This window comes from Thamnophis elegans, chromosome 7, assembly GCF_009769535.1.
Source record: "Thamnophis elegans isolate rThaEle1 chromosome 7, rThaEle1.pri, whole genome shotgun sequence".
Classification (NCBI taxonomy): Eukaryota; Metazoa; Chordata; class Lepidosauria; order Squamata; family Colubridae; genus Thamnophis; species Thamnophis elegans.
Window position 1 is genome coordinate 18,302,003 of NC_045547.1, and position 24,557 is coordinate 18,326,559.

General features: G+C 41.0%; 2 protein-coding genes across 2 annotated transcripts in view; both read right to left on the reverse strand.

Moving 5' to 3' along the window:
* The window catches only part of IPO8 (importin 8), a 55,634-nt gene extending 37,843 nt beyond the window's left edge, over window positions 1–17,791 (reverse strand). Inside the window, exons 1-9 of the mRNA XM_032221678.1 lie at window positions 17,604–17,791; window positions 10,170–10,251; window positions 8,675–8,831; window positions 7,642–7,800; window positions 6,267–6,423; window positions 4,962–5,051; window positions 4,131–4,225; window positions 3,718–3,802; window positions 2,461–2,595 (exon numbers count right to left, since the gene is read on the reverse strand). Coding sequence (XP_032077569.1) covers window positions 2,461–2,595; window positions 3,718–3,802; window positions 4,131–4,225; window positions 4,962–5,051; window positions 6,267–6,423; window positions 7,642–7,800; window positions 8,675–8,831; window positions 10,170–10,251; window positions 17,604–17,687 — 1,044 coding nt within the window. The 5' untranslated portion in view covers window positions 17,688–17,791. The remainder of the gene's footprint in view (window positions 1–2,460; window positions 2,596–3,717; window positions 3,803–4,130; window positions 4,226–4,961; window positions 5,052–6,266; window positions 6,424–7,641; window positions 7,801–8,674; window positions 8,832–10,169; window positions 10,252–17,603) is intronic.
* A 4,840-nt stretch (window positions 17,792–22,631) lies between these two features.
* The window catches only part of CAPRIN2 (caprin family member 2), a 39,255-nt gene continuing 37,329 nt past the window's right edge, over window positions 22,632–24,557 (reverse strand). Inside the window, exon 19 of the mRNA XM_032220720.1 lies at window positions 22,632–24,348. Within this exon, the coding sequence (XP_032076611.1) occupies window positions 23,780–24,348 (569 nt within the window). The 3' untranslated portion in view covers window positions 22,632–23,779. The remainder of the gene's footprint in view (window positions 24,349–24,557) is intronic.

Sequence of the window (24,557 nt, forward strand, 5' to 3'; positions counted from 1 at the left end):
TAGTAAACTCATTATTCACAATAAGCCCCAAAAGACATTTTATGCTTTAAATATTATATTTTAAATGCTAAATTCATCATTTATTCTCATTTTGCAGTTATGAATTAAAACTTAAAGAGAATCACTGGCAATGTTTACCAACTCAAATATAACACTTTTCTCCAAAAGAATATTTCTAAAATTATGTATGGAGAGAAATATCATCTATAAAGGATTTTAGGAGAGAGACAATATGAAAATGAAAATGCTAAGGCTATGCAGCACTCTGGAGCTGCTCAAAACATACTGTGGAGCCTCTCTGCATATCTCCTTAAAGCAGGGCTCAGCAACTTGCAGCTCTGGAGCCACATGTGGCTCTTTCATCCCTCTGCTGAGGCTCCCTGCCACTCAAAATACGCATCACAACCGCCTGTATGCGACACCCGCTGGCATGCGATTTATTGAGCTTTTTGAGCCACAATAGGTCAACCATGGATAAATCCAATAAAAGTTTCAGAAGAAAACAGAATGTTTAATTCAACTACTTATGCTAGTTTTGTGGCCACTCAGGAAATAGTCAGGCACCGGAAGAGTTTTGTGGCTCCCAGTGTTTTCTTTTCTGTGGGAAATGGATCCAAATGGCTCTTCGAGTGTTTAAAGTTGCCAACCCCTGCCTTAAAGCAACTGCTTCTTTTCCTGAGATTGTAGGCCACCTCATGCTCTATAACTCCACTTGATAAAATCTCAGGATTCAGGAATTACCGTATTTTTCGGAGTATAATACGCACCTTTTTTCCTCAAAAAAAGAGGCTGAAAATCTGGGTACATCAAATACAGCATTTGCCCCTTCACCAAAATGGCCACGCATAGCCTTATGAAGGCTTTCAGGCTGGGGAGGGTAGAAATAAGAAAAAAACGGGCTGTTTTTTTTTGCTCTTCCCCTCCAACCCCCAGGAACACTCTGCAAGCTCCCCCAAGGCTATTCATGCCTTTTATTTGAAAAGAAAAAAAAACCGTGCCCGTTTGCGAAAAACGGGTTGTTTTTCAGAGGTTTGCAGAGTGCAAAAACTTTTTTTTTTCTTTTGGAAAGCTCTTTAACTGATGAGAATTACACTGATCAAGTGCTGTGCCAGCAGAAACAAAGTCTTAAGGTTTGTTAGCTATTTCCTTCTCCAGCACATGGATAAATTCACCTGGAAACATCTACCTACCTACCTACTCTCTCTCTCCCTCCCTCCCTCCTGTATTTCTCTCTCTCTCTCTATCCCTCTATCTATCTACCTACACACACTCTATCTCCCTATCTACTGTATTTCTCTCTCTTTCTCCCTCTATCTACCTACCTACTCTTTCCCTACCTATTTCTCTCTCTCTTTCTATTTCTCTCTCTCTATCCCTCTACCTACCTACACACACTATCTCTCTCTCCCTACATATCTACTGTATTTCTCTCTCTCTCCATTTCTCTCTCTATCCCTTTATCTATCTATCTATCTATCTATCTATCTATCTATCTATCTATCTATCTATCTATCTATCTACCTACCTACCTACCTACCTACCTACCTACCTACCTATCTACCTACTGTATTTCTCTTTCTCTCCCTCTCTATCCCTCTACCTACCTACCTACCTACCTACCTACCTACCTACCTACCTACCTACCTACCTACCTACTTTTTTTAAAAAAAATTGCCTCTTCAAAACCTTAGTTCGTCTTATACTCCGGTGCATCTTATACTCCGAAAAATACGGCAGCACTTTAGGACTTCAGACGAATCTTTACATTGGATGGAGGAGTTTTAATGCTGGGGAGAGGATGGTGATTGCTACATCCCACTCCAGTTCCTTTATTCAAGGATGTGCTATTTTCTACCCATTTAGAAACGGGCTTAGAATGCTAAAGCCAAGTTGACTACCCACCTTGGCACATTGTGACTAAAACAGCAATAATAGTTCTACCACAGTTTGTACAATTTGTGGGAATTAGCACTGCAGTGAATCATATCACACCTTTTACATAACGACGTGGGGGGATAAATGGCAAAAGAAAAGATTCACTAGGTAACAGCCTTACACTTGATGCAATAACTTGCAGATTAAACATGACTATTTCTGGAAATTGACCTTACAGGCACTGTGTAAGAAAGAAATACAGGCAAATGAAACAACTGTGTAATTAATTGATTATCTGAGCCGCGATGATGCAGTAGTTAGAATGCAGTATTGCAGTCTAGCTCCGCCTATTGCTAAGAGTTCAATCCTGACCGGCTCAAGGTTGACTCAGCCTTCCATCCTTTTGAGGTCGGTAAAAGAAGTCCCAGATTGTTGGGAAAAATATGCTATCTTTGTTCCCGCAACCGTGTTGCCATTACAGTTATCACTTTCTCAATTGTTACCTCAATTTCAAAATTATCATAAACGTTCTAACTCATGAGTTAGAGTTTACCCACAAGCTCAAATTGCTACTCTTATACTGACCTGCATATGGGGTTTCATCTGCTTCCAGGTTATACAGTGATGGACTCCCTGGTTCAGATAGTTTAATGTTTCTTGAAGGACATGTGGAGCTACATAGTCTTTCTGCCTGTATTGATCCAAGATTTTTAGGAGTACCTAAAGGAAAGTTGAAGGCATTGTGACATAATCAGAACTCAACATTGACCCATCATGTTTGAAGTACTGAAAATAAAATCTGCACAATCATTTTAAGCAAAGGATAAAAGCTAATGTTTCTCACACCCTAGATGATGTTTTAATTTTAGCTAACAGATTGATATGATGGAGAAAGATATGACTTAAAAAAGTAAAGCTGGCAATCACATTTCCATAGAAAATGTACTCTGGATTTTCCTAGACTCCTAAAGAGGGTATTGATCCATTAACAATTTCCTGAATGAACATGAAATCCTTTAAAGACGATTTCTGTAATAATATACAGCCTATTCCCGTGATGGCGAACCAATGGCATGTGTGCCGGAAGTGGTATACAAAGCCATTCTCTCCGGGCATGCTAGCCGTCATCTCTTGCTCTTCCAGATTCGCACGCGCAGCTGGTCTTCGTATGTGCAGGAGTGCTGGAAACTGGAAGAGCAGCTCCCTGGTGCGCATGCGCACACCAGGAAGTTGAGCTTCCAGTTTCCGGAGCACACATGTGCGCCAGCCAGCTGGTCTTTGCGTGTGCATGCATGTCAGAAACCGGAAGACCAGGTGACCAGCATGCATGCGCACGCCGGAAACTGGGAGCTCAAAGCTTCCCAGCATGCGCATGCACACTGGGGAACTGCTTTTCTGGCGCTCCCATGTATGTGCCCTGGGGAGCTGCTCTTCCGGTTTTTCCCCCCATGCGTGCTCCTGTTTCATTAGCTGGAAACTACGGGCCAAATCAGTTGACCTCCAAACAGTCAACTAACTGATATCTCAGAGATGAGAGCTATAAACATTGCTTCCCACAATAAAACTTTCTGATTAAATGAGGTTTCAGTAAAATTAGGGGCTTTTAATGGGTTCTAAATACTAAAATGTAGGTTGTTTTGACTAAGAAAACACAAGCAACCTCATTATCCGTAACAACAGTTTTACAGGATATGATCAGTTTTCTTCCACACCTTCTTATCCGAGGCTTATCCAAGTGCTGTAATCATTTACTCTTTTACCTAACAATGTCTTCAGTGTATGCTACAAAAGAGCAAGTTAAAGTATTGTCATGTTATTTCACGAAATAAGACAAGCCTTTACCTGCTGGATTCCCGCAGCATAGGTTTTCAAGAAGAACTCAGAAAATTCAAAATATTCTTTTGTTACGTTTCCAGGACTACCATACCTTTAAAAGTGTCAAAGCAAAAGAACATCAATATATTACTTTATAAAAACATCCTAAAGTATACCTCACTATCATTAAACTTCCCATTAATTTTCACTCATGCAATTAAAGGCCATCTTTATGGCAAAAAGAACGCACAAATTCCATTAAAATCACCACATTTTTATAGCCGATAGAGTAATTTTTTTTTTTTTTTTTTTTTTTTTTTTAGATTTGCTGATACTTGAACTTGGGGCAATTTTTTAAAAAAACATTTACAATTTGGAAACATTATAAACATGCCAAAACAAGATTTAGTAATGTCATTCTTTGTTATTAGCATAATAACCTTTCAAAAAGACGAGCAACAATCCGAAAAGCCCACTTCTTACATTTCCACCACACCAATTCTGGCCGGTCATCTTCATCAACCTGTAGAGTTTCCTAACCAAAGGAAAGAACTATCAGCCATCAATGCAGTTAACATCAATGGAGCATGATAAGAAGAATCTACAGCCTTCGTAGCCTCTAGACACAATTTAGCAATAGCATTTAGATACCTGAGTGGCACGGTGGCCTAGAGGTGGAGCTCTCGCCTCACAATCAGGAGGCTGTGGGCTCAATCCTAGGTAGAGGCAGATATTTCTCTCTGGGTACAATGAGAATATATCTGCTGAATAAAATTCCGCATTGGTAACAGGTAGGGCATCTGGCCAGTAAACACTCAGCTCCATTCAGTTGCCCAGACGCCATCCCACAAGGCGAAGGGAAGATAATATATATATAGGACAGGGCGAGGTGGGACAGGGCGAGGAGGGTGGGGCTAGCTGGTGGTCGATTTTTACCGGTTCTCCGAACTGTGCAAAATCATAAGAACCAGTTCGCATGAGCCGGTCCAAACCGGCTGAATTCTACCACTGCCTTAGTCAGACCCACAATTTAACATACCTATATTTCGAACTGCTTTGCTTTTAGTACATGATATTCTTGCTGAGTGAAAAGCAAGGGAGTGTGAGCAATGGCTCCACTTCCTCCTTACACCTTCTTTTAAAGTACAAGAACACGGCAGAAGCCGAACACGCCCTCCGTATAGTTGGATAAAAATGTTCCCCAACCTACACTTCCCTTTTTGCCAATGCACTCAAAGAATATTAAAGCTGTCCAGTAATGTAAACCTTACAGGAGGCACACTTCTGTCAATGACAGTCCGGAAAATCTCCATCCACTGAGTCATCGTTTGGTTATTCACCAGCTGAAGTGGCAAAGTGTACTGAAGTTGAGAGGAAAAAGAAAATATCAATATTATTGAATACGTAAAATATACAGTCCCTGACTGTATATTACAAAATATACAGACAATATTTAGAGAATGTATTAACTGGAAGCTGTGATACCTTTTTTTAACCTCCAATGACCATAGACTATTTCTTTGTTGTCTTTGAAACCTATGTACTAGGACAGCCAGCTAGTTAGCCATTGGAAGCAGCCAGTTATCATCTCAATGTTTTTCTGGGCTAAAAGGCTTGGAATTTGCTTTTTGTTATGAGAGTGAGCTAATAGTTACACATAGCATATTTTTCGGAGTATAAAACTCACTTTCCCCCCGCCCCCAAAAGTGGGTGAAAATTGAGATGTGTCTTATAGACCGAATATGGCGCTTTTTGGCTTCCCGAACTAGTGGGTTCTGGATCCCGGCGCAACCAGTACGCTGTGACGGGGCCGGGCATCCTTGTCAGGCATGCACGCTGCATGCATGTATGCACGCCACCGCCCAGCGACACTCAGCTGCTTGGCGGAGGTCGTGCAGGCGCTGTATGTTGTACGTGCATGCACAATTGGCCCGTTTGCATCAAAAAACGGTAAGCGACGTGGGCAGGCAGGTGAGCCAAACGAATCACCATTCCGGTATGGATAGCTGCTCCCAGCTATCACCAGTACACCCAAACTGGGCCGTACTGCCCAGAACCCACTACTGTCCCATACCCTCCACATGTTGTGTTTTCATCCTCCCCGCCCCCCAGAAGCATTCTGCAGTACTCTGCACAGCCCGTTTTCACCAAAATGGGCCCATTTTGGGGCTCCCAAGCCCTCCTAGCATCACATTTTTGTCCTCCCAGGCCCCCAGAAGCACTCTGCAATGCTCCGCACGGCCTGTTTTCGCCAAAAATGGGCCCGGCCCAACCCACCTCACAGGGTTGTTGTTGTAGGGTAATAAAGGAGGAGGAAGGAATACTAAGTATGTTCGCTGCCCTGATAAAAATTAGATAGAAATCTAAAAAGTAAATAAATAAGATACAATCTTATTACATTTTTTAATCAAACACTGTACGTCTAAAAATTAAGGACACAGGTTTGAAAGTAGCTGCTCTGAAATCAATAAATGCATACTTCAAAATATGCATTTGTGGGTCACAATTCTAAAATGGGGTTCTTGCATTTTGGGAATTCTTCATACTGTTGCTGCTTTCAGTATACAGGGCCATACCTGAACAAGTGCATAGAAAATTTTTAAGATCTGTTTCTGAAGGAGTACAGAATAATGGGAGTTGTCAGGAAGAAGCTGGATCATCTGCTGCTGAATTCGAGGCAAGAATATTTGCATTGCGGCAATGAGAGGATCTCGTTCCTCAGCTTTCTTATATCTATGGAAGGAAATAGACAGAACACATTTCAGGAGTAAAATTTACTCTTATTGCATTTTGCTTCATTTTGATTTTAAAAAAAAATCTGTGGAGATGAGAGAAGATTGTAATCCTTCTCTCATCTCCACAGGACAATACAATAAATCCAAATAAAACAGAAAGGAGAAGCTATTTTAATTTTCCTAGTGCAGCACACTAGAGGTCATTTTAACCATTTTTCTTAGCACCCCAGATCAGTGGCGTTTTGGAACACAGCCTCAGAGTAAATAAAAAGATATGAGTTTGCAGGTCCGAAACAGAAACTTACAACTGAGTCACCCCTTTCACTTGATCTCTCATTATTTGGGTGATCAAACTTTCCCAAATTTACCTGGAGAAAATCCATTGTAGGTAAAAAGGGGAAAGTTTGTGTTTCCAGGAATTAGATTCTCATTCAAAACTTATTTTAGTTTGTGTGAGGAATCTTTCTCAACTTAAATATTTTTCTCTGTGTGAACAACACCTTCCAGTCTCCAACTGTATATGTTTACATCAGGGGTGTCAAACTCGATTTCACTGAGGGCTGCATCAGGGTTGTATTTGACCTTAGGGGTGGGCATGGCCAGTTCAATGTCACTCGTATCGGGGGTGCCTGTGGTGGCCCGAGCACTCTGCCAGAGAAAATGGGCTCCCAAGCTCCATTTTTGGCTGAGATAGCCTCCTGCAAGCCACTGCCAGCGAAAACAGAGCTCGGGAGGACCGCATGCCAATCAGTCCATTTTCTCTGGCAGGGGCACTGCAGGCCAGTCCTTTGTTTTTTCCAGGGCACCCACGCGGGCCAGATCTAAGCATCCCATGGGTCAGATCCGTGTTCCAGGCCTTGAGTTTAACACTCAACCTTCAGGAGGCTTCCCTGAAGCCTCCAGAGGGTGAAAACAGCCCAACATGCAAACAGGAAGTCCATTCCCGAACTTCCGGTTTGCACATTGGGCAGTTTTTCACCCTCTGGAGCTTTAAATGAAGCCTCCGGAGGACGAAAAATGGCCAAAAATCAAGGCCAAAATCAGCTGGCCAGCACGCGCATGCGTCCTGGAGCTGACAGGGCAACACTCTCATGCCCTAAGAAATGGCTCCATGTGCTACCTGTGCATGTGTCACATAGGTTCGCCATCACGGAACTAGGAGGTTATTTCTAGACGGTTAGGAAAGGCACCTTCTCCTTGAGGAAGATCCACTTACTCATAGGTTTTTACCAATTGGTACAGGCACAGGAGGCTTCCAAGCCAGCTTCCGCTATTGGACGAATGCAAGTAATACCCAATCTTGTCCACCACTGCTGTCCAGTGGCCTGGGAAGTCATGCTTAATAATAGCACGAAGGCACATTGTCAACTGGGATCTGGGTGGAGAAAAAACAGCTTGAGAAAGGATGGAGTGAAGGCAAAAACAGAAAGGGGATCTGATAAAGGACCTGCTTCATCAACTCCTGAATTATACTATACCAGAAACAATGCATGTATCTTTTTCTCTAATAAGAGCTAACAGCAAATTCTTCTGAAAAAATAAATATCAAAATGCTTTTAAAGCAGCAATCCCCAACCGTTCCAGCTTTTTGGACCAACCGGGGGGGCAAGGGAGCGGGAGGAGAGAGAGGGTGGTTCCATGTGAATGGCGGGCCAAGCATGGCAGAGCTCCACTGGCGAGAGTGGCGGGCACATACCTGCATCACTTGCGCAAATGGAGTTTCACATGCTCGCGCAAGTGGAGCTGCACATGTGCCCATGCTCACCTGTGCTTCCGTGGCTTGGTTCCAAAGGGGCCACAGTCCGGTAGTGGGCTGTGGCCCCGTAGTTGGGGACAGTATTTTGTACAACAAGGTATTTTAAATTTCTACTCTTCTAGTTTTATCTGGAAAACGATTTTGCTGTGATGTCCTAAAAGGCACGAGGCATATTTGTATTCTTCCCTTTTTCTATCCCAGCAGTTCTCTACATAGACTTCTACAAAAATTGTTACTATCGTCTCATTTAGAAAAAGTTCTGGAATACGCTTCCACATGAGAACGATTTCAGAAGTGAATCATTTGGCTCACTATATGCTTTTATAATCTGATACCCCTTCAAAATACTATTTTTCAAAACAACACTCTGCTGAATAAACATCTATTCAAGTTATTTAAATCTGCTCACTTTATTCTAAGAAGAAGCATCTGTTTTCCTTGGTGTAAAATTCAGGCCTTTCTGGGGCCTGTCCCAGTGTGAACCTTGACATACCTCACTAAGTCTGGAGAACGAATAATTCCTTCTACAATATTATCCCGAATCTGCTGACGATCATTTTCATGAATATTGAATGGAAATATCACTTCCCCTGGCGGGGGCTCTCTGTCTGGCCAATATTGTGTCACCATGTTTTTCAAGTAAATAGCAGCTGTATTTAAAGATTGAGGTAAAGGAGGGGAGAGGAGGAGAGGGAGAGAGACATGCATAAAAAGGGCTATTGATAAATCTAGCTTTAAACAAGAGTCCGGGCCATCTTGTAAAAAGAATAACAATTCAAGACCAATAGCATGCAGGAAACTAGGAACTTAAATCCTGGTAATGAAATTCCCAAAATGCAGATGCCATTGAGAAAAAGATAACCCAATACATAAAGTATAGATCTACCAATAGCAATAATAATAAAAAATGGCTTTTCCATTTTCAGAAAATTCATACCCCCAAAATGAGCTTTCTTTGTTGCATGGACTGAGGTATCCCTTGAGATCAAGATGGCTTTCATACTGTTGGCCTTCCAGAGGGCCATAAATACTCTATAAACAAAAAGTTGATTTCCCAGACCCTGGACTAGGATGCCTTCAGCCCCTCTGTTGGATGATGGTAGGATGTTCTGGAGTTTCTGCAGGGTTCACCATTTTGTTCTTTTTTCGTCGCTGTTTTTCTATTTTGTGGTGTCTTATTTATATAGTTTTTATATTGTTTGATTCATTGTAAACTGTAGAAAGGTGGCTCAGTGGCTGAGATGATAAGCTTGTCGATCAGAAAGGTCAGCAGTTTGGCGGTTTGAATCCCTAGTGTCGCGTAACGGAGTGAGCTCCCGTTACTTGTCCCAGCTTGTGCCAACCTATCAGCACGAAAGCATGTAAACATGCAAGTAGAAAAATAGGACCACATTTGGTGGGAAGGTAACAGCGTTTCGTGCACATTTGGCATTTAGTCATGGTGGCCATATGGCCATGGAGGCATCTTTGGACAGTGCTGGCTCTTCGGCTTTTAAACGGAGATGAGCCCCCTTTGATGGAATGACTAGCACATATTTGAGAGGGAAACCTTTACCTTTACCTTTAAATTGCCTGAAGTCATTTGAAATCAGACAGCATAAATTGAAAATAGGTAAGTATGTAAATACACAGACAGACAGACAAGTTTTTAAAAGTATAATTTCAGTTTGTTTCAGGGGTAGGAGAGACTACTGCCGGTTTGCTCAGGGGTGCTTCACATGAGTGTGCATGCGCAGTACAACTAAAATTGCTCTTCACATGAGCAGAAGCAAAAACCAAGATGTCAAAACCCAAGATCTCTCCTACGGGAGAACTGATTCAGGGGCATGGCAGGCCTGGGTCGCTGCCAGTTCCAGTGACTCAGGCCGCCACTTTGCTACTGGTTAGGCCGAACTGGGCTGAATCAGTAGGAACCCACCACTGGTTTGTTTACTAACAACTCAGTTCTAAACATAATAAATAAGAGGCAAGCTGCAGAATTCACCTACCTGCTTGCCTGACTGGGAATTCCACTTGATCAGAAACAATGATTTGTAGCAGACTGGGAGCAAAGTTTATTATCTTGTAGGACTGAAAGGGACATAAAAGGTTAATCAGCAAAGTATAGATAGCAGCATTAAGGAGTCTTACGTACTTCAGAGAATTAAGCATCACTCTCCTATTGAAAAATAATTGAGTTAGACTCAACAAAGACCGTGTGGTTTTAAGATTAAGAAGCAATTCTGCTATCTTTTGCTGTGGAGGTCTCCAAAGCAAGTCAGGAATTTAATATCCAATCTGTTAATAACCGCAACACTTTTTAATACTAAAACATTCACTTGATATTGTCTGTTTTCATCTTATATAAGTATAAGTATAATCTTTATTGTCATTGTACTTAAATACAACAAAATTGGTTATACAACAGGAATCAACAACCCAACTCTACATGTAGCCCTCACGCACCCCCAAGGTAATGCCCCTGAAATTCAACAGCAGAATGGTTTAATGGCTGAGGCACATGGCTGGTGTGCTGCTTCATTAATAAAGAAAGGAGCAAAAGAGGGAAGCTACCAGGAAGCAAACTATTACAATTCCCACTCTTAAAAAAACCCCATTTCCAGTCCAATTTTGTCTCATTTTAAGGATGAGGCTGGGAATGGTTCATCAGATCTTCTGCAAAGTTGGACATAGATGTCTCAGAACTGCATGCAGAGCCGCTTCACTTTGTCGGCTGGCGCTTTCTACAACCAGGTGTAGATAATCTGGGAAGCCATAGGGCGAAGGAAAAACTACACTGAGCCAAATGCATTTGGCAAAGTCCCCCTTTGAAAGTTCTGCTGTGATGGTCACAAGAGGCCACTTTTGGAATGCATGTAATTGTCGAAGAGGGGCTGAGGGAGTCATAAACTTAAAACTGCTACGGATTTAAAGTTTGTGTGTCTTCTCTGATTTACTTTAGACAGCCTGTAATTATGTACATGTAATGGATAACATGAAGCTCTATGCTGACTTTATGTATTCAGATCCAAAGCCCCTGGAGAAGTTCTTGGCTCAAAGACATCCAAAAGAAAATCTGGGTTGTCACCGTTCAGCAAAATATACTTTCTGTTGTGGCCCAGCAGAAGCCATTGGAGCTGCCACCAGACTCCGACAGCGAGGGGCCCGATGAGTCGGCTCTGGAGGATATGGAGGACCCTGGACAGGGTTCAGACTCCGAGCAGGGCGCAGAGAGGCTGGCTGGCCACCAGGAGGCACCTGAGCATTGGACCAGTGGGGAGAAGACAAGGGAGAGTGAACCGAATGCCAGTAGTGAGTTGTTCCTGGATGCACGCCATCGAAGAGCTACTAGGCATCAGGAACAGTTGCGCAGTTACAGGAGGTAATTGCACTCAGCTGGTGGTCATTAGGCTCCTCTCTAGACTATAAAAAGACTTCTTGTGCACACGCCCGTCTTTGCAGAAGTCAACGCAGGATTGAATGTCAGAGGACATAACTGTGAGCTTGGCAGGCTGGATTGCTGCCAAGCCTTATCTGTGTTTATTGCTGCCCGAGCTTGTCTGTGCCGGTTTGCTGCCAAGGATCTGTCTGTCTGTTAATTAAATGCCGTAACTTATCTCTGGCTCGGAGTGTGTGATGGTGTGGGACGAGGGGGGGGTCAGAACACTTTCTAACATTGCAAAAATCAGTCCATGAGTGTTTTGCCAAGTACAAACTAAGCTAGCTTTTTCTAAATGAAAACAAATGGAGTATATTAAAATGTAGAACTGCGGGATATTAAAATAGAGGGTCTCCTGCCTTTCAGTTAGGAGCAAATTGAAATATCACTAGATCTCTCAGAGAATAGGTTCGTGATGGTGAACCTATGACCCGCGTGGCACAGGTGGCATATCTCAGCCATATCTGAGGGCACGCGAGGCACTGCCCTATATCAGTTCCAGCGCGCATGGACATGCGGGCCATCTGATTTTCGGTCTTCCGGAGGACGGGGAAGGCCATTTTCGCCCTCCCCAGGCTTCAGGAGGCATTCTTAAAGCCTAGGGAAGGGCAAAAAAACGGCCCAACAGGCAAACTGGAAGTTCATTTCCAAACTTCTGGTAGGCCCGTTGGGCCCATTTTTTTTACTATCCACAGGTTCCAGAGGCTTTTCTGAAGCCTGGGGAAGGTGAAAAACAGCCCAACAGGTCTACCAAAAGTCCAGAGGCTTCAGTGAGGCCTGTGCGCATGCGCGCCGGGGGAGGGAGAGGCGGTGTGTGTGTGTTGTGTGCGCATGCTTGCGGGGAGGACATTGCATTATGGGTGTGCACACTCTTTTGACACTCGAGCAGAAAAACCTTTGCCATCACTGGAATAGGTCATCCAGTTTTATTCTATTTTTTCTTCTTTTCTCCTCCTTCTTTATTTTCTATTTTATTATTATATACTTTTGAAAGAATGTAACAAATACACGGCATAGATAAAGCAGGTACAAGTACTGAAATATGGGCAAGAAAATCTACAATATGACAAAGAATTTAATTCTAATTGGAAACATTCCTGCACTACAATCATGCATGGAATAGAGAAACATCCAAAAATTGGATTTTAGCATTCATATGTTAATTTGATATATAATTTATAGCACTAATGGAATACATTATTTACTATCTGTAAGTTTCTCTATCCACAGTATAAACAACTTAAACTATGTCAACCAAGTTATTTTAGCTTGAAATTTAATAAGGGAGATTGAATATAAGTTTTATACTATTTCAGTTTTAATTTTAATTTATTCCTAAGGGACAGACAACCAACTGTATTGTAGAGGATATTTCACTATCTCACTTTATCTTATTATAATCTAAATATCTTTTGATGCAATGTGCTTAACCAATTGTGTTTAGAATATCGTATTGTCTAAAACAAGGCCCTAGATTTCCCAGAAGACAATGATACTGGCATTTCTTGGAGATGCTCAACTCAATTATTTTTCAGAGTATAAGATGCACCTTTTTCCCTCAAAAAAGAGAGTGAAAATCTGGGTGTGTCTTATACACTGAATACAGCATTTTTAGCCTCCCGAAACCCTGCCCCCTTTGCAAAAATGACCGTACACAACCTTTAGGAGGCTTCCAGAGTGCTCCTAAGAGAAAAGCAGGCAGTCTTTTGCTCATTTTTGCCCTCCCACCCCCACCCAGGACCCAGGAGCACTTTATAAGCCTCCTAAAGGCTATGCATGCCATTTTTTTAACCAAAAATGGGCCTGTTTTCGTGAAAGACGGGCTGTTTTTGAAAGGTCTGCAGAGTGCAAAACTTTTTTTAAAAAATTTGCTTCTTTGAAATCTTGGTGCGTCTTATATTCTGAAAAATATGGTAATTCTTCAAGTTGCCATCATGCAAGTTGCTCTGCAAAATAAAATTATACATAACGGAAACCTAAAAGACATGTCAATGCATCAGCACTAGGTTCTCCTGGACAGCACCCCACAGAGTACAAACTAAAGTTTTCTGTGAGTCAACCTTGACTCCTGCTGACTTCAAGAACATGCCAGTGTCCATGCAACTTTTATGACAATAGAAAAATAATTGGCCACTATCTTTTTTAAGGGTTAAAATAAATCCCAGTCTAATCTACAGCTCTGGAGTCATTCAAGAATCAACTAAGGCCAGACATTTTGATCTGAGACAAGGTTAGCGTAGAACAGTGGTGGGTTACGACCGGTACGCTCTGGTACAGGCGTACCGATGCCTGCCAGGAGCACTGGGTACCGTTCCGGTATTTGAGCTCCAGAGCTGTAGATTAGACTGGAATTTATTTTAACACTTAAAAAAGTGGCCACCACAAGACAAACTAGAAAAACCTGCATATGGATTCGAGAACAAATGAAAATATGCAATGCCCTCAAAAGAGTAAAATAATTGAAATGGAAATGGGCTGGTCACATAGCAAGAAGCAGGTGAACTAAGGCAGTCACAGAATGGAGTCCAGTTGATAAAAACGATCCACAAAAGAGGCCTAAAACAAGATGGAGTAACAACACCAGCAAGTATTGTGGGCCCAACTGGCAAAGAAAAGCTCAAGACCGTATTGGTTTGAAACATGCGGCATAGGCCTTTGTCCTGCCATGGATAGACAATGGCTAGGACTGTAATGGCGAACCTATGGCACGCGTGCCGGAAGTGGCATCTCTCCAGGCACACGAGCCGTCACCTGTTGCTCTTCCAGGTTCCGGTGCGCCGGCCAGCTGATTTTCATGCACGTGAGAGCACCAGAAACAAGAGGAGCAGCCGCCAGGTGCACATGTGCATGCTGGGAAGATGATCTTCCGGTTTCTGACATGTGCATGTGCACCGGCCACCTGGTCTTCCGGCACATAAGCATGTGCACCCCGTAAACCATAAGATCATCTTCCCAGCAAGCACATGCACACCAGGAGTCTGGTCTTCGGGTTTCTGGTGCATATGCCAGTGCAACGACCAACTGGCTGGGCATGCGCACGCCGTAAACCGGAAGATCATCTTCCCAGCGCACGCATGCGCATCGGGTGGCTGCTCTTCCGGTTTTCAACACACCCTTCCGTTTTGACAATTCATTGCCAAAAAGGTTTGCCAACACTGGGCTAGTATGATGATGATGATGGTGATAGATCAAGATGTAAGAGATACCTGTATACTTTTGCAAACAGTCTATAACAAGAACATGAATGTGAACATGTTCACTAAGAACATGAATGATTTACAGCATACCATTGGATTGCATGCTGCAGTCTTAGTTGAAAGACAAAGGTTTGAGAAAACATAGGGAAAATGAATGCAACATAAACAGCAACAAGCTAGAGTAAATACATGCAATTGTGTATGTACCTTGGTAGAATGTTTAACAAAGGCGGGAATGGCTTGAGAAATTTTAGGACGCTTAAATAGTGGCAGAAAATGCATACTATATAATCTGCTGTGAGGAATCTTTTTTTTAAAGAAAACAACAACAAAGAAATCTGTTTCTATCCATTTTCTTATACAGTAGAGTTGGGTAGTCAGACAAAACAAACCCTTAATATAACGGAAGTGTGATGGGAACAGGAAGAAGAAGCGTAACTGGCAAAATGAGTAAACTATACATAAATGGGCACTGGATAAATGAGAAATGAATACAGGAACCCATGACTGGTATGAGGCGGTTACAGAAAGAGGTGAACCCTGATTGAACTGCCCACTAAATATATTAGGAAGGGGGGGGGGGAAAGAAAGCTGTGATAGACAGGAACAGATAAAATCCTGAAAATGTGAAAGATAAGAACAGGCCTGAGGAGAGGGGGGGGGTGCAGCTGGTACATTGTTCTGGGCGCATGGAACTCAAAGGGGGGCCATGAAGGGGATTTTTTAAAAAATTACAAAACCAATTTTTTAAAAAGAAAAACAATATTGGATATATACTTTGAACTCTAGACTTTGTGTGTATAGCAAAATCGCCTTGCAGCCTTGCTTGACATAACCTTTATCAAATTGAAACTCAGCAAACCGTTATTTATGTAATTTATTGGATTTTAATTTCATTGCTTATTTATTTAAGTTTGTAAGTTTAGTTTCATTCTGTTTAGGAATATATTTTATATTTCACTTCAGTTTATGAATGGTTATGAAATGGCGTCTCCAAAATCTGGAGCTCAAAAACGCTGTGCATTGTAAATGTACAATTAGGACATTATTGATTTATTTGCCCATGTGTAGGGGAGGGGGGCATACTAGTTCTATTCCAGCACTTAATAATCCTCTTGGAGGCCCTGGATAAGAAGTTTAAAGAACAAAAGGTGACACAGGCAGCAGGGAGAAATTGAGGTGTGTGCATGTGCATGAACCAGATTTATACTACTGCATAACCAATTTTGTTGTATTGATTATGTACAATGACAATAAACACCATACTATAGTTTCTCTTTTTCTCATCTCCTCCCACTTATGACTGCAGGACTGTAACTTTGTTGCTTGTGTCCTTATGATTTATATCGATATTGTTTCCTGATTGCTTATTTGTACCCTATGACTATCATTAAGTGTTGTACCTTATGATTTTTGACAAATGTATCTTGTTTTTATGAGAGCACATGCACCAAAGATAAATTCATTGTGTCCAATCACACTTGGCCAATAAAGAATTCTATCTATTCTATTCCTATTCTTTCCTATTCCTATTCCATTCCCTTCTTATTCTATTTCTATTCTTTCCTATTCCTATTGTTTTCCATTCCATTCCAGTTCTATTCTATTCCTATTCTTTCTTTTTCCTTTTCCATTCCAATTCTATTCCTATTCTATTCTATTCCTATTCCATTCCAATTCTATTCCTATTCTATTCTATTCCTATTCCATTCCCTTCTTATTCTATTCCTATTCTTTCCTATTCCTATAGCTTTCCATTCCATTCCTATTCCATTTCAATTCTATTCTATTCCTATTCTTTCCTATTCCTAATCCATTCTAATTCTATTCTATTCCTATTCCATTCCTTCTTATTCTATTCCTATTCTTTCCTATTCCTATAGCTTTCCATTCCATTCCTATTCCATTTCAATTCTATTCTATTCCTATTCTTTCCTATTCCTAATCCATTCTAATTCTATTCTATTCCTATTCCATTCCCTTCTTATTCTATTCCTATTCTTTCCTATTGCTATAGCTTTCCATTCCATTCCTATTCCATTTCAATTCTATTCTATTCCTATTCTTTCCTATTCCTAATCCATTCCAATTCTATTCTATTCCTATTCCATTCCTTCTTATTCTATTCCTATTCTTTCCTATTGCTATAGCTTTCCATTCCATTCCTATTCCATTTCAATTCTATTCTATTCCTATTCTTTCCTATTCCTAATCCATTCCAATTCTATTCTATTCCTATTCCATTCCTTCTTATTCTATTCCTATTCTTTCCTATTGCTATAGCTTTCCATTCCATTCCTATTCCATTTCAATTCTATTCTATTCCTATTCTTTCCTATTCCTAATCCATTCCAATTCTATTCTATTCCTATTCCATTCCTTCTTATTCTATTCCTATTCGTTCCTATTCCTTTCCTTTCCATTCTATTCTATTCCATTCTATTCATCTGTTGCCTGCATTTCTTCAGCTTTTAGTGTTTCCTGTTGTTTTTGTGTCCCTTTGCACAACGTTGCCTATGCTGAAAGCGACAAGAAGCTGTGGACCTTCTGGATGCGCCTGAAACACGGAACACCCTAAACTAACTTGGATTCACACAACCGCCGGGGCTAACCTACGAGGTTGTAGATTGGGAATTAAGGCGGGCTTTCTCCTCCGAGGCGTCGGCAAGAAGCAAAGACGGGCGCTCCGTCGGAAGGGGACGAGGTTGGCGGGCGGGAAAAGGGGCGGCGGATCTAGACCGAGACCCTCCGGAGCCCCTTCCCCACCCCCCCGCCCGGGCCGAGGCCCGAGCCCATCGCGGACTTACCTGGTTGAGCTCATTCTCGGCCGCCAGGCGCAGCTTGGGGTCGATGGTGCCTTTGAGCGCCTGGATAATTCGGTTGGGATCCATGATCTCTCCGCGCCTCAGCGGGAAGGACAGCGGCCGCCGCACACGCTCGCCGGCTCCCTCCTTCCCCACACTTTGGCTACACGGGAGCCATTCACCGGTTTACGACAGCCAAACTGTCGCGAAGACGAAACTTTGCGGCTCCAGCTCGCCCACCTCCCTCCCACCCCCCAGTTCTCCCGGCGCGCGTACGTTGGGCGCCATGTTGCTGTACGGAAAGAAATTGGGTGCCCGGTACAAGCAGCTGGTCGCTGCGGGGGAGGGGGGGGAGAGAGAGAGAGAGAGGATCGTAGTAATTCCCTAAAGGGAAACTCAGGCTTTCTCTTATCTCACCTTTTCCTAAACAGATAGAATTCTCAATAGAATAGAATTCTTAATATAAAATATATATGATATTATATATTATATAAATTAAATAAATATACATTCAGATAATCCTCAACTTATATACCACTTCATTTATTGATCGTTCAAAGTTACAAGGGCAATGAAAAAAGTGACTTAGGACCATTTTTTTTTCAGTTATTTTTATAGCATCCCCATTATCATGTGATCAAAAATTCAGAAGCCGGGCAAGGGACTCATAAGGGACTTATGACGGACACTGTCCCAAAGTCACATGATCACCCTTGGCAACCTTTTGACAAACAAAATCAATGGGGGAAGCCAGATTCACTGAACAATTGGGTTATTAACTTATTAGCTGCGGTAATGCGCATAACTGGCAAGAAAGGTCCTAAAATGGGGCAAAATTTAAATGTCTCACCTAACAACAGAAAGTTTGGGCTCAATTGTGGTCGTAAATTGAGGACTATGTAAATTTCTATCGATTAGAAAAATGGTGCAGACAAAAAAATTGCTTACAGAGACCTGCTTATGGATATATATACATACAGCTGATAAGGAGGAGACCTGTGGCTTGATGGCTAAGACGTTTGCCTAAGATGCAATACAGCACAGGTTCGATTCCCAGTAAGGGTATGGCTAGCTGATGAGAGCTAAATAGCTTGAAATAGATCTATACTAGTCTCCCTTTATTTATTTATCAGCACAAATAAAAACACAAATATACATATATACTGTATATACATACATACATGAATATGCACATCCTCTAAAGAGCCGGTAGGCTGATTATATATTAGATAATATCCCCCTGATTATATATAATCAGCCTACTGGTTGTTTAGGGGATGTACATATTCATTTTATTCCAATAAATGATAATCTGGGGTTTTGTAAATTTGTTAAATGGAAGTCCCCTTCATTTCCAAACACCCGTACGTTATTCTACATTGGCTGAATGGCTGGTATATGTTAGAAGCCACTCGTGAAAATCAAGAGTTCTCCTTTGTAACTCATTGAACTGGATTGTGATCTGGGCCCAAGTAGGACGCTGGCCCAGCATACTTTCAACATTTTTATTCTTCTCCTAAAGAAGCAGATAAATACCTTAGCTAGTTTGCAGCTGATGGAAAATGAGAGGGTAGCTAACAGTCGAAAACAAACTTATTAACTTACTGAAGTACTAAATGTAACAAGACAAATGCAAAATGCTTTTAGGAAATTGAAAACAAATATAGATATAGGATGGGGAACAATAGCACGTATGTTGTGTAAAGGACTAATTTTCATCTTTATCTAAGGTGGCTAAGGCCTAAATTTCTTGAATTTCTTGAATTGTTCAGATGCTATGTAACTAATACATAGCTTTCATGTTATTTACTAAATAAAAACACAATGAGACACATTGAAATGATTTTAAGCATTTTTAAGCATTTAATTCTGGCACTGAAATCTGCACAAAAAACCCTTGTAATATGCTCTGCATAAAATTCAGGATCCCAGTGCTACACATACATGTGCCAACCATGCTCAGAGACATTATCCCTGACATGAGTTTGAATGTTTCCAGTATTCTATAGAGAGATATCAGGAAGCTTCTTTATGTTCAACATATGCACATATCATTCAGTTAAAAAGTATTTGGCCCTTTGGATGTTCTCAATCTTTTTAGCTCAAATCAAGTTTGGCTCAGTTTAACTACAGATCCTACTGATATATACCTAATCTAAATGAACAAAGAACATGCTTGTTTCCTTTATTTCATAAACAAATCAACCAATGTGTAACAGTATGAGAAAAATCATGCCATCAATTAAAGGGCATAATTATGGCTAATGATCAGAGCCCAACATCACTGATGTTCACACCACAAAAATTCTAAGGCACATCTCTCTCACCTCAGAAGAAATTTCTGAAGACATCTGTAAATCATCGTTGATACCCATTTGTCTGAAAAGGCTACAAAAGCATTCTAATCCTCAGAAGCTTCACCAGAGACAATCTTGCAACTAAGATCAATTGAGATAATTGTAAATCTTTTTTAAAAAGTGGCTAATATCACTGGATAGAACTAGCTAGGAAGTCACAAAGAACCCTAGAATGCCATCCAAGGATCTGGCCAAATTTTGACTGTACCATTAGAAAAGGACTGTGTAAAACAGAGTAATGAGAAATGAGAAGCCATAGATATTTAAATTTTGCCAAGCAGCTGGATGAATCTCCAGACTCCTGCAGAAATTTTCTATGGGCCAATAAATCAAAGGTGGAACTTTTCAAGTCACACAGGTTCAATTAGGACTGGTGGAAGCCAAACACTGCATTCCACAATAAGAACCTCATATGGATTATCAAACAGAGACAGGGGTAGTGTCATAGTTTGGAGATACTTTGCTGCTTCAACCTCTGGATGACTTGGTATCATTGAATAAAGCATGATTCTACTTTTAATAATTCCTCAGAAGAGTATCAGGCCATCTTTCTGACAGCTAAAGTTGAGGTGAAGTGGTTCATGCAGCAACAGAACGATCCCAAACATACAAGCAAATCTGCAAGAGAATGGATAAAGAAAAACAAACTCAGTGTTCTTGAGTTGCTAAATCAAAGTTCAGGCCTAAATGCCATTGAATTGCAGCAGTTCCACTAAAAAATCCTAGAATGCTACCAAATTCACACACTACACCATGGAGGAATTGGCCAAAATTCCTACACAGCAATATGAGGTTAATCTCCAATTATAGGAAGCATTTGTTAAAAGCATTCGTTATTGCAGTTAAATACAAAAATACAATAGTAGAGTTGGAAGGGACCTTGGAGGTCTTCTAGTCCAACCCCCTGCCTAGGCAGGAAACCCTATACCATTTCAGACAAATGGCTATCCAACATCTTCTTAAAGATTTCCAGGGTTTGGGGCATTCACAACTTCTGGAGGCAAACTGTTCCATTGATTAATTGTTCTGTCAGGAAATTCCTCCTCAGTTCTAAGTTGCTTCTCTCCTTGATTAGTTTCCACCCATTGCTTCTTGTTCTGCCTTCAGATGCTTTGGAGAATAGCTTGACTCCCTCTTCTTTGTGGCAACCCCTGAGATATTGGAACACTACTATGTCTCCTAGTCCTTCTTTTCATTAAACTAGACATACCCAGTTCCTGCAACCGTTCTTCATGTTTTAGTCTCGTCCCCTAATCATCTTTGTTGCTCTTCTCTGCACTCTTTCTAGAGTCTCCACATCTTTTTTACATTATGACGACCAAAACTGAATGCAGTATTCCAAGTGTGGCCTTACCAAGGCATTATAAAGTGGTATTAACACTTGATCTTGATTCTATCCCTCTGTTTATGCAGCCTAGAATGCGATGCAACAAGTTACCGAAGGAAGCCAACCACAGTGACAGGCTGCAGATTGACTGACTTTGGGAAGTAAATGAAACAAGTACTTAACTTTTAAATTTCTTCATTCTCTTTGTTTATCAGATGGATCCACGCGAAGCCCTGATCATATTCAATTGCAAAGGAAAGCAAATATTCAGAACATCCAAAAGGGGCCAGACACATTTCCATACAGCTATAATTCAAGAATAACTTTTGTGGATTTGCTACTTGCAAATGAAACAATCCACAAGATTTTATCAATAAGATTGCTTATAACAGAAAACTGTTTTCAAGAAACAATTACTGTACAATTAAAACCCCAACTGTTTAAAAGAACTGCATACTAAACAGGCACATTTCAGGTGTGTTTCTTTTTTACTTTCAGTAAGTCAGACAATTATAGTTTAATATTTGTTAACCTGTTCATTGTTGTTGTTTTTCTTAAAAAAGGGTAACACACAGAGCAAGTTTAAAATGTTTTATTACCTCACCATACTGAGATGTTTGCAAGCTTTTCAGTACCGCACACATTCACAAAAAGATCTGGAGGTGCCTTCAGGACATAAGCCAACTGAATCCTTTGATGGAGAGAGAGAAAAGGCTAGAGCTTGTGATGGAAGCTTCACAAATAATTCAACTAACATAACTGTCATTTGGAAAAATAGGAGGGCCTTTAAGAATTTATAAAATGCCAAGTCAAATTAAATGGGAACTTTTTAAAGAGAGAAAGAGGGGGGAGAGGCACTTTCTAGATGGTTAGTAGTTGTTCTTGTATACAAATACCAGGAAAGTAAAATAAATCAGAACCAAAGTTGTAGAGAAAAGTTGGAGAATGCAGAGAATTTACCATCTCTGCTTTACGGTATTCTTCCAATCTGCTCTTCAGGTAGTTTCAAATAAAGTCCTCAATTGTGATTATCTCCAGAGTGGTTCCACGGTGATGCTATAGTGCAGATCTTGAAGCCTTTAGTCTTCCGGTATCCAAGGCAACAGTTCCTAACAAACACCTTGAGTGACATAGCCACTCATTTCCAACAACAGAGTTTTATAATAAAAGGTGTAAAATCTGAAGCAAAGTGACCAACAGAACTAGTGGTTTAATAAAATAAGATGTAACATTCCTGCTTGTGTAAAGGTCTACCATCTCCCCATTTATTTAATTACCTGTAAGTTATTTTTCTGCTGCAGCATTGGCATCAAAAGGGCAAAGACTATAAAACTCAAGATCTCCAACTTTTAGGGCTTATGAACACATTTAGAACTTGAGGAACATCTTATGGTCTCACACCATGGTTAGTCACAGTGCCCAATTATATGGTGGCTTGCCCCACTTTCTACCACTTTAACTTACTTTATTTTCCCCCAGGCAGTAAAAGTATAGCTCTTAAGCCCTGAACTACTGCCAGGTAAAATACAAGGCCAGAAGCAGTTTTAGAAATGATGATGATGCTTGCAGCTGATGTTTTGCTATGTGGGGTGCTAATTTCCCAATCCTGGGAATCAAGAGATGTTCCGGCAGCTGCTGTGTTGAGAACTCAAATTTTCTACATAATTACATAAATAGGAAATGAATCTTAGTCTCAATATTCCTCTTGCTTTCAACGTTTAAAAAATAAAAATGTTGCTGCATTACAGATTTGGGAGGGGGGGGGGATGTTCCATCTAATTTTTAGTAGTAATTCTCCAGGCAACACCATCATCTGCTATTTCTTCCTCCTACCAGAAGATTTGGGGGATTGAATCTGCAACTTTTCACCCGCAAGGAACATACTTCCTAACTGCATCTGTTTTCTTTTTCCAGTGGAATCCTTTTTTTATTATTATTATAAACTTATATGGCCACCTATCTTGTATGTGATAACCCTTGGCAGTTCAAAATAACATTCAATTAAAAACAGAATGAAATTTGGTCAACACCACCATATTAACTCAATCTCAGAACTATCCCACTAACTCTAAATTCACACTTGTATTTAGTCACTTCTATCCTAGCATAATGCCCGGATGAACAAGCCAAGTCTTCACAGCCCTCCAGAAAGTTAATATGACCCAGAATTATCACAGTAGCAGAGACATTGATACTAAGGCATATTAATTGTTTTTATTTAGGCACAAGGCGTTGCGAATAGCCTAAACTTGAGGCAAATTTGAATAGCATAGTAAGCTGATAAATTACAGTTCAAGAGTAAGTGCAAACATAACATTCAGAGCTTTACTATCAAGGTTATATCACAACTGATAAAGTGCCACATTAGTGCTGATCCAACTCCAACTCGTTGCAAGACAGATCACCATTTTCCCACTTTAGTATTTAGTATGCAATGTGAAACTAGCCCACCAGTTTTAACCTTCCTTCACCAAACCGTTGGAGCAGCTTAATGTTCAGTCTTGATACAGGAGATATCCTGAGAAGGTAGAATATTTCCAACTACTTCCGTAAATAGCTCCTCTATGAAGGCGTAGCCAAATCTGGTCTCCTTGAAAGAGCTGGAGGACTGCATGGTTGCTTGCAGTCTCATGATCTGGAGCCCCATCATTGGCATACGCAGAGACTAAAACCTCTTCATTTTTCATGAGGTTCACGTATAATGGTACATTCACAGCTAGCTTCAACATATGGAATATGAATACATAAGTACCATTAACAGGACAATTGAACCTACCAAGTTGTATATCAAAGGTTTCGCCAAGATTGTTTAACAAGAGGTCAAACACGATGGGTTGATCTAAAGTTCCAGGAGCCAAGTTAGAAGTTCTAGCAGCAGAAAAGGCAACTCTCATCTGCTGTGGGAGGGGATAGACGTGTACAGGTAGTAGGGTGGCTGCTTGGCTTGTCACAGGTATATCGACAGGAGTGATGCTGCGGGAATCACCCTGCCCAGTCTCCCCACTGTTAAACATCTCATTGTCACGCTCTGGACTGCTCACCTGAGAAGAATCGTTCCATCCTGCTGTTGGAGATCATGAGCAATTGTTAGTTCTGATATAACCATTAAGAAATCCATTTTTAGAAGTCTTCAAAGTTCAGTTTGCCAAGATTTATAGAGTAGATCAGCTTTCCCCAGCTGAGCATCTCCAATTCTGTTGGAACTACAATTCCGCACTATTAGCCACAATCATAATATGGATGGCATCAAATCTGAGAAGGCTGATCTATACA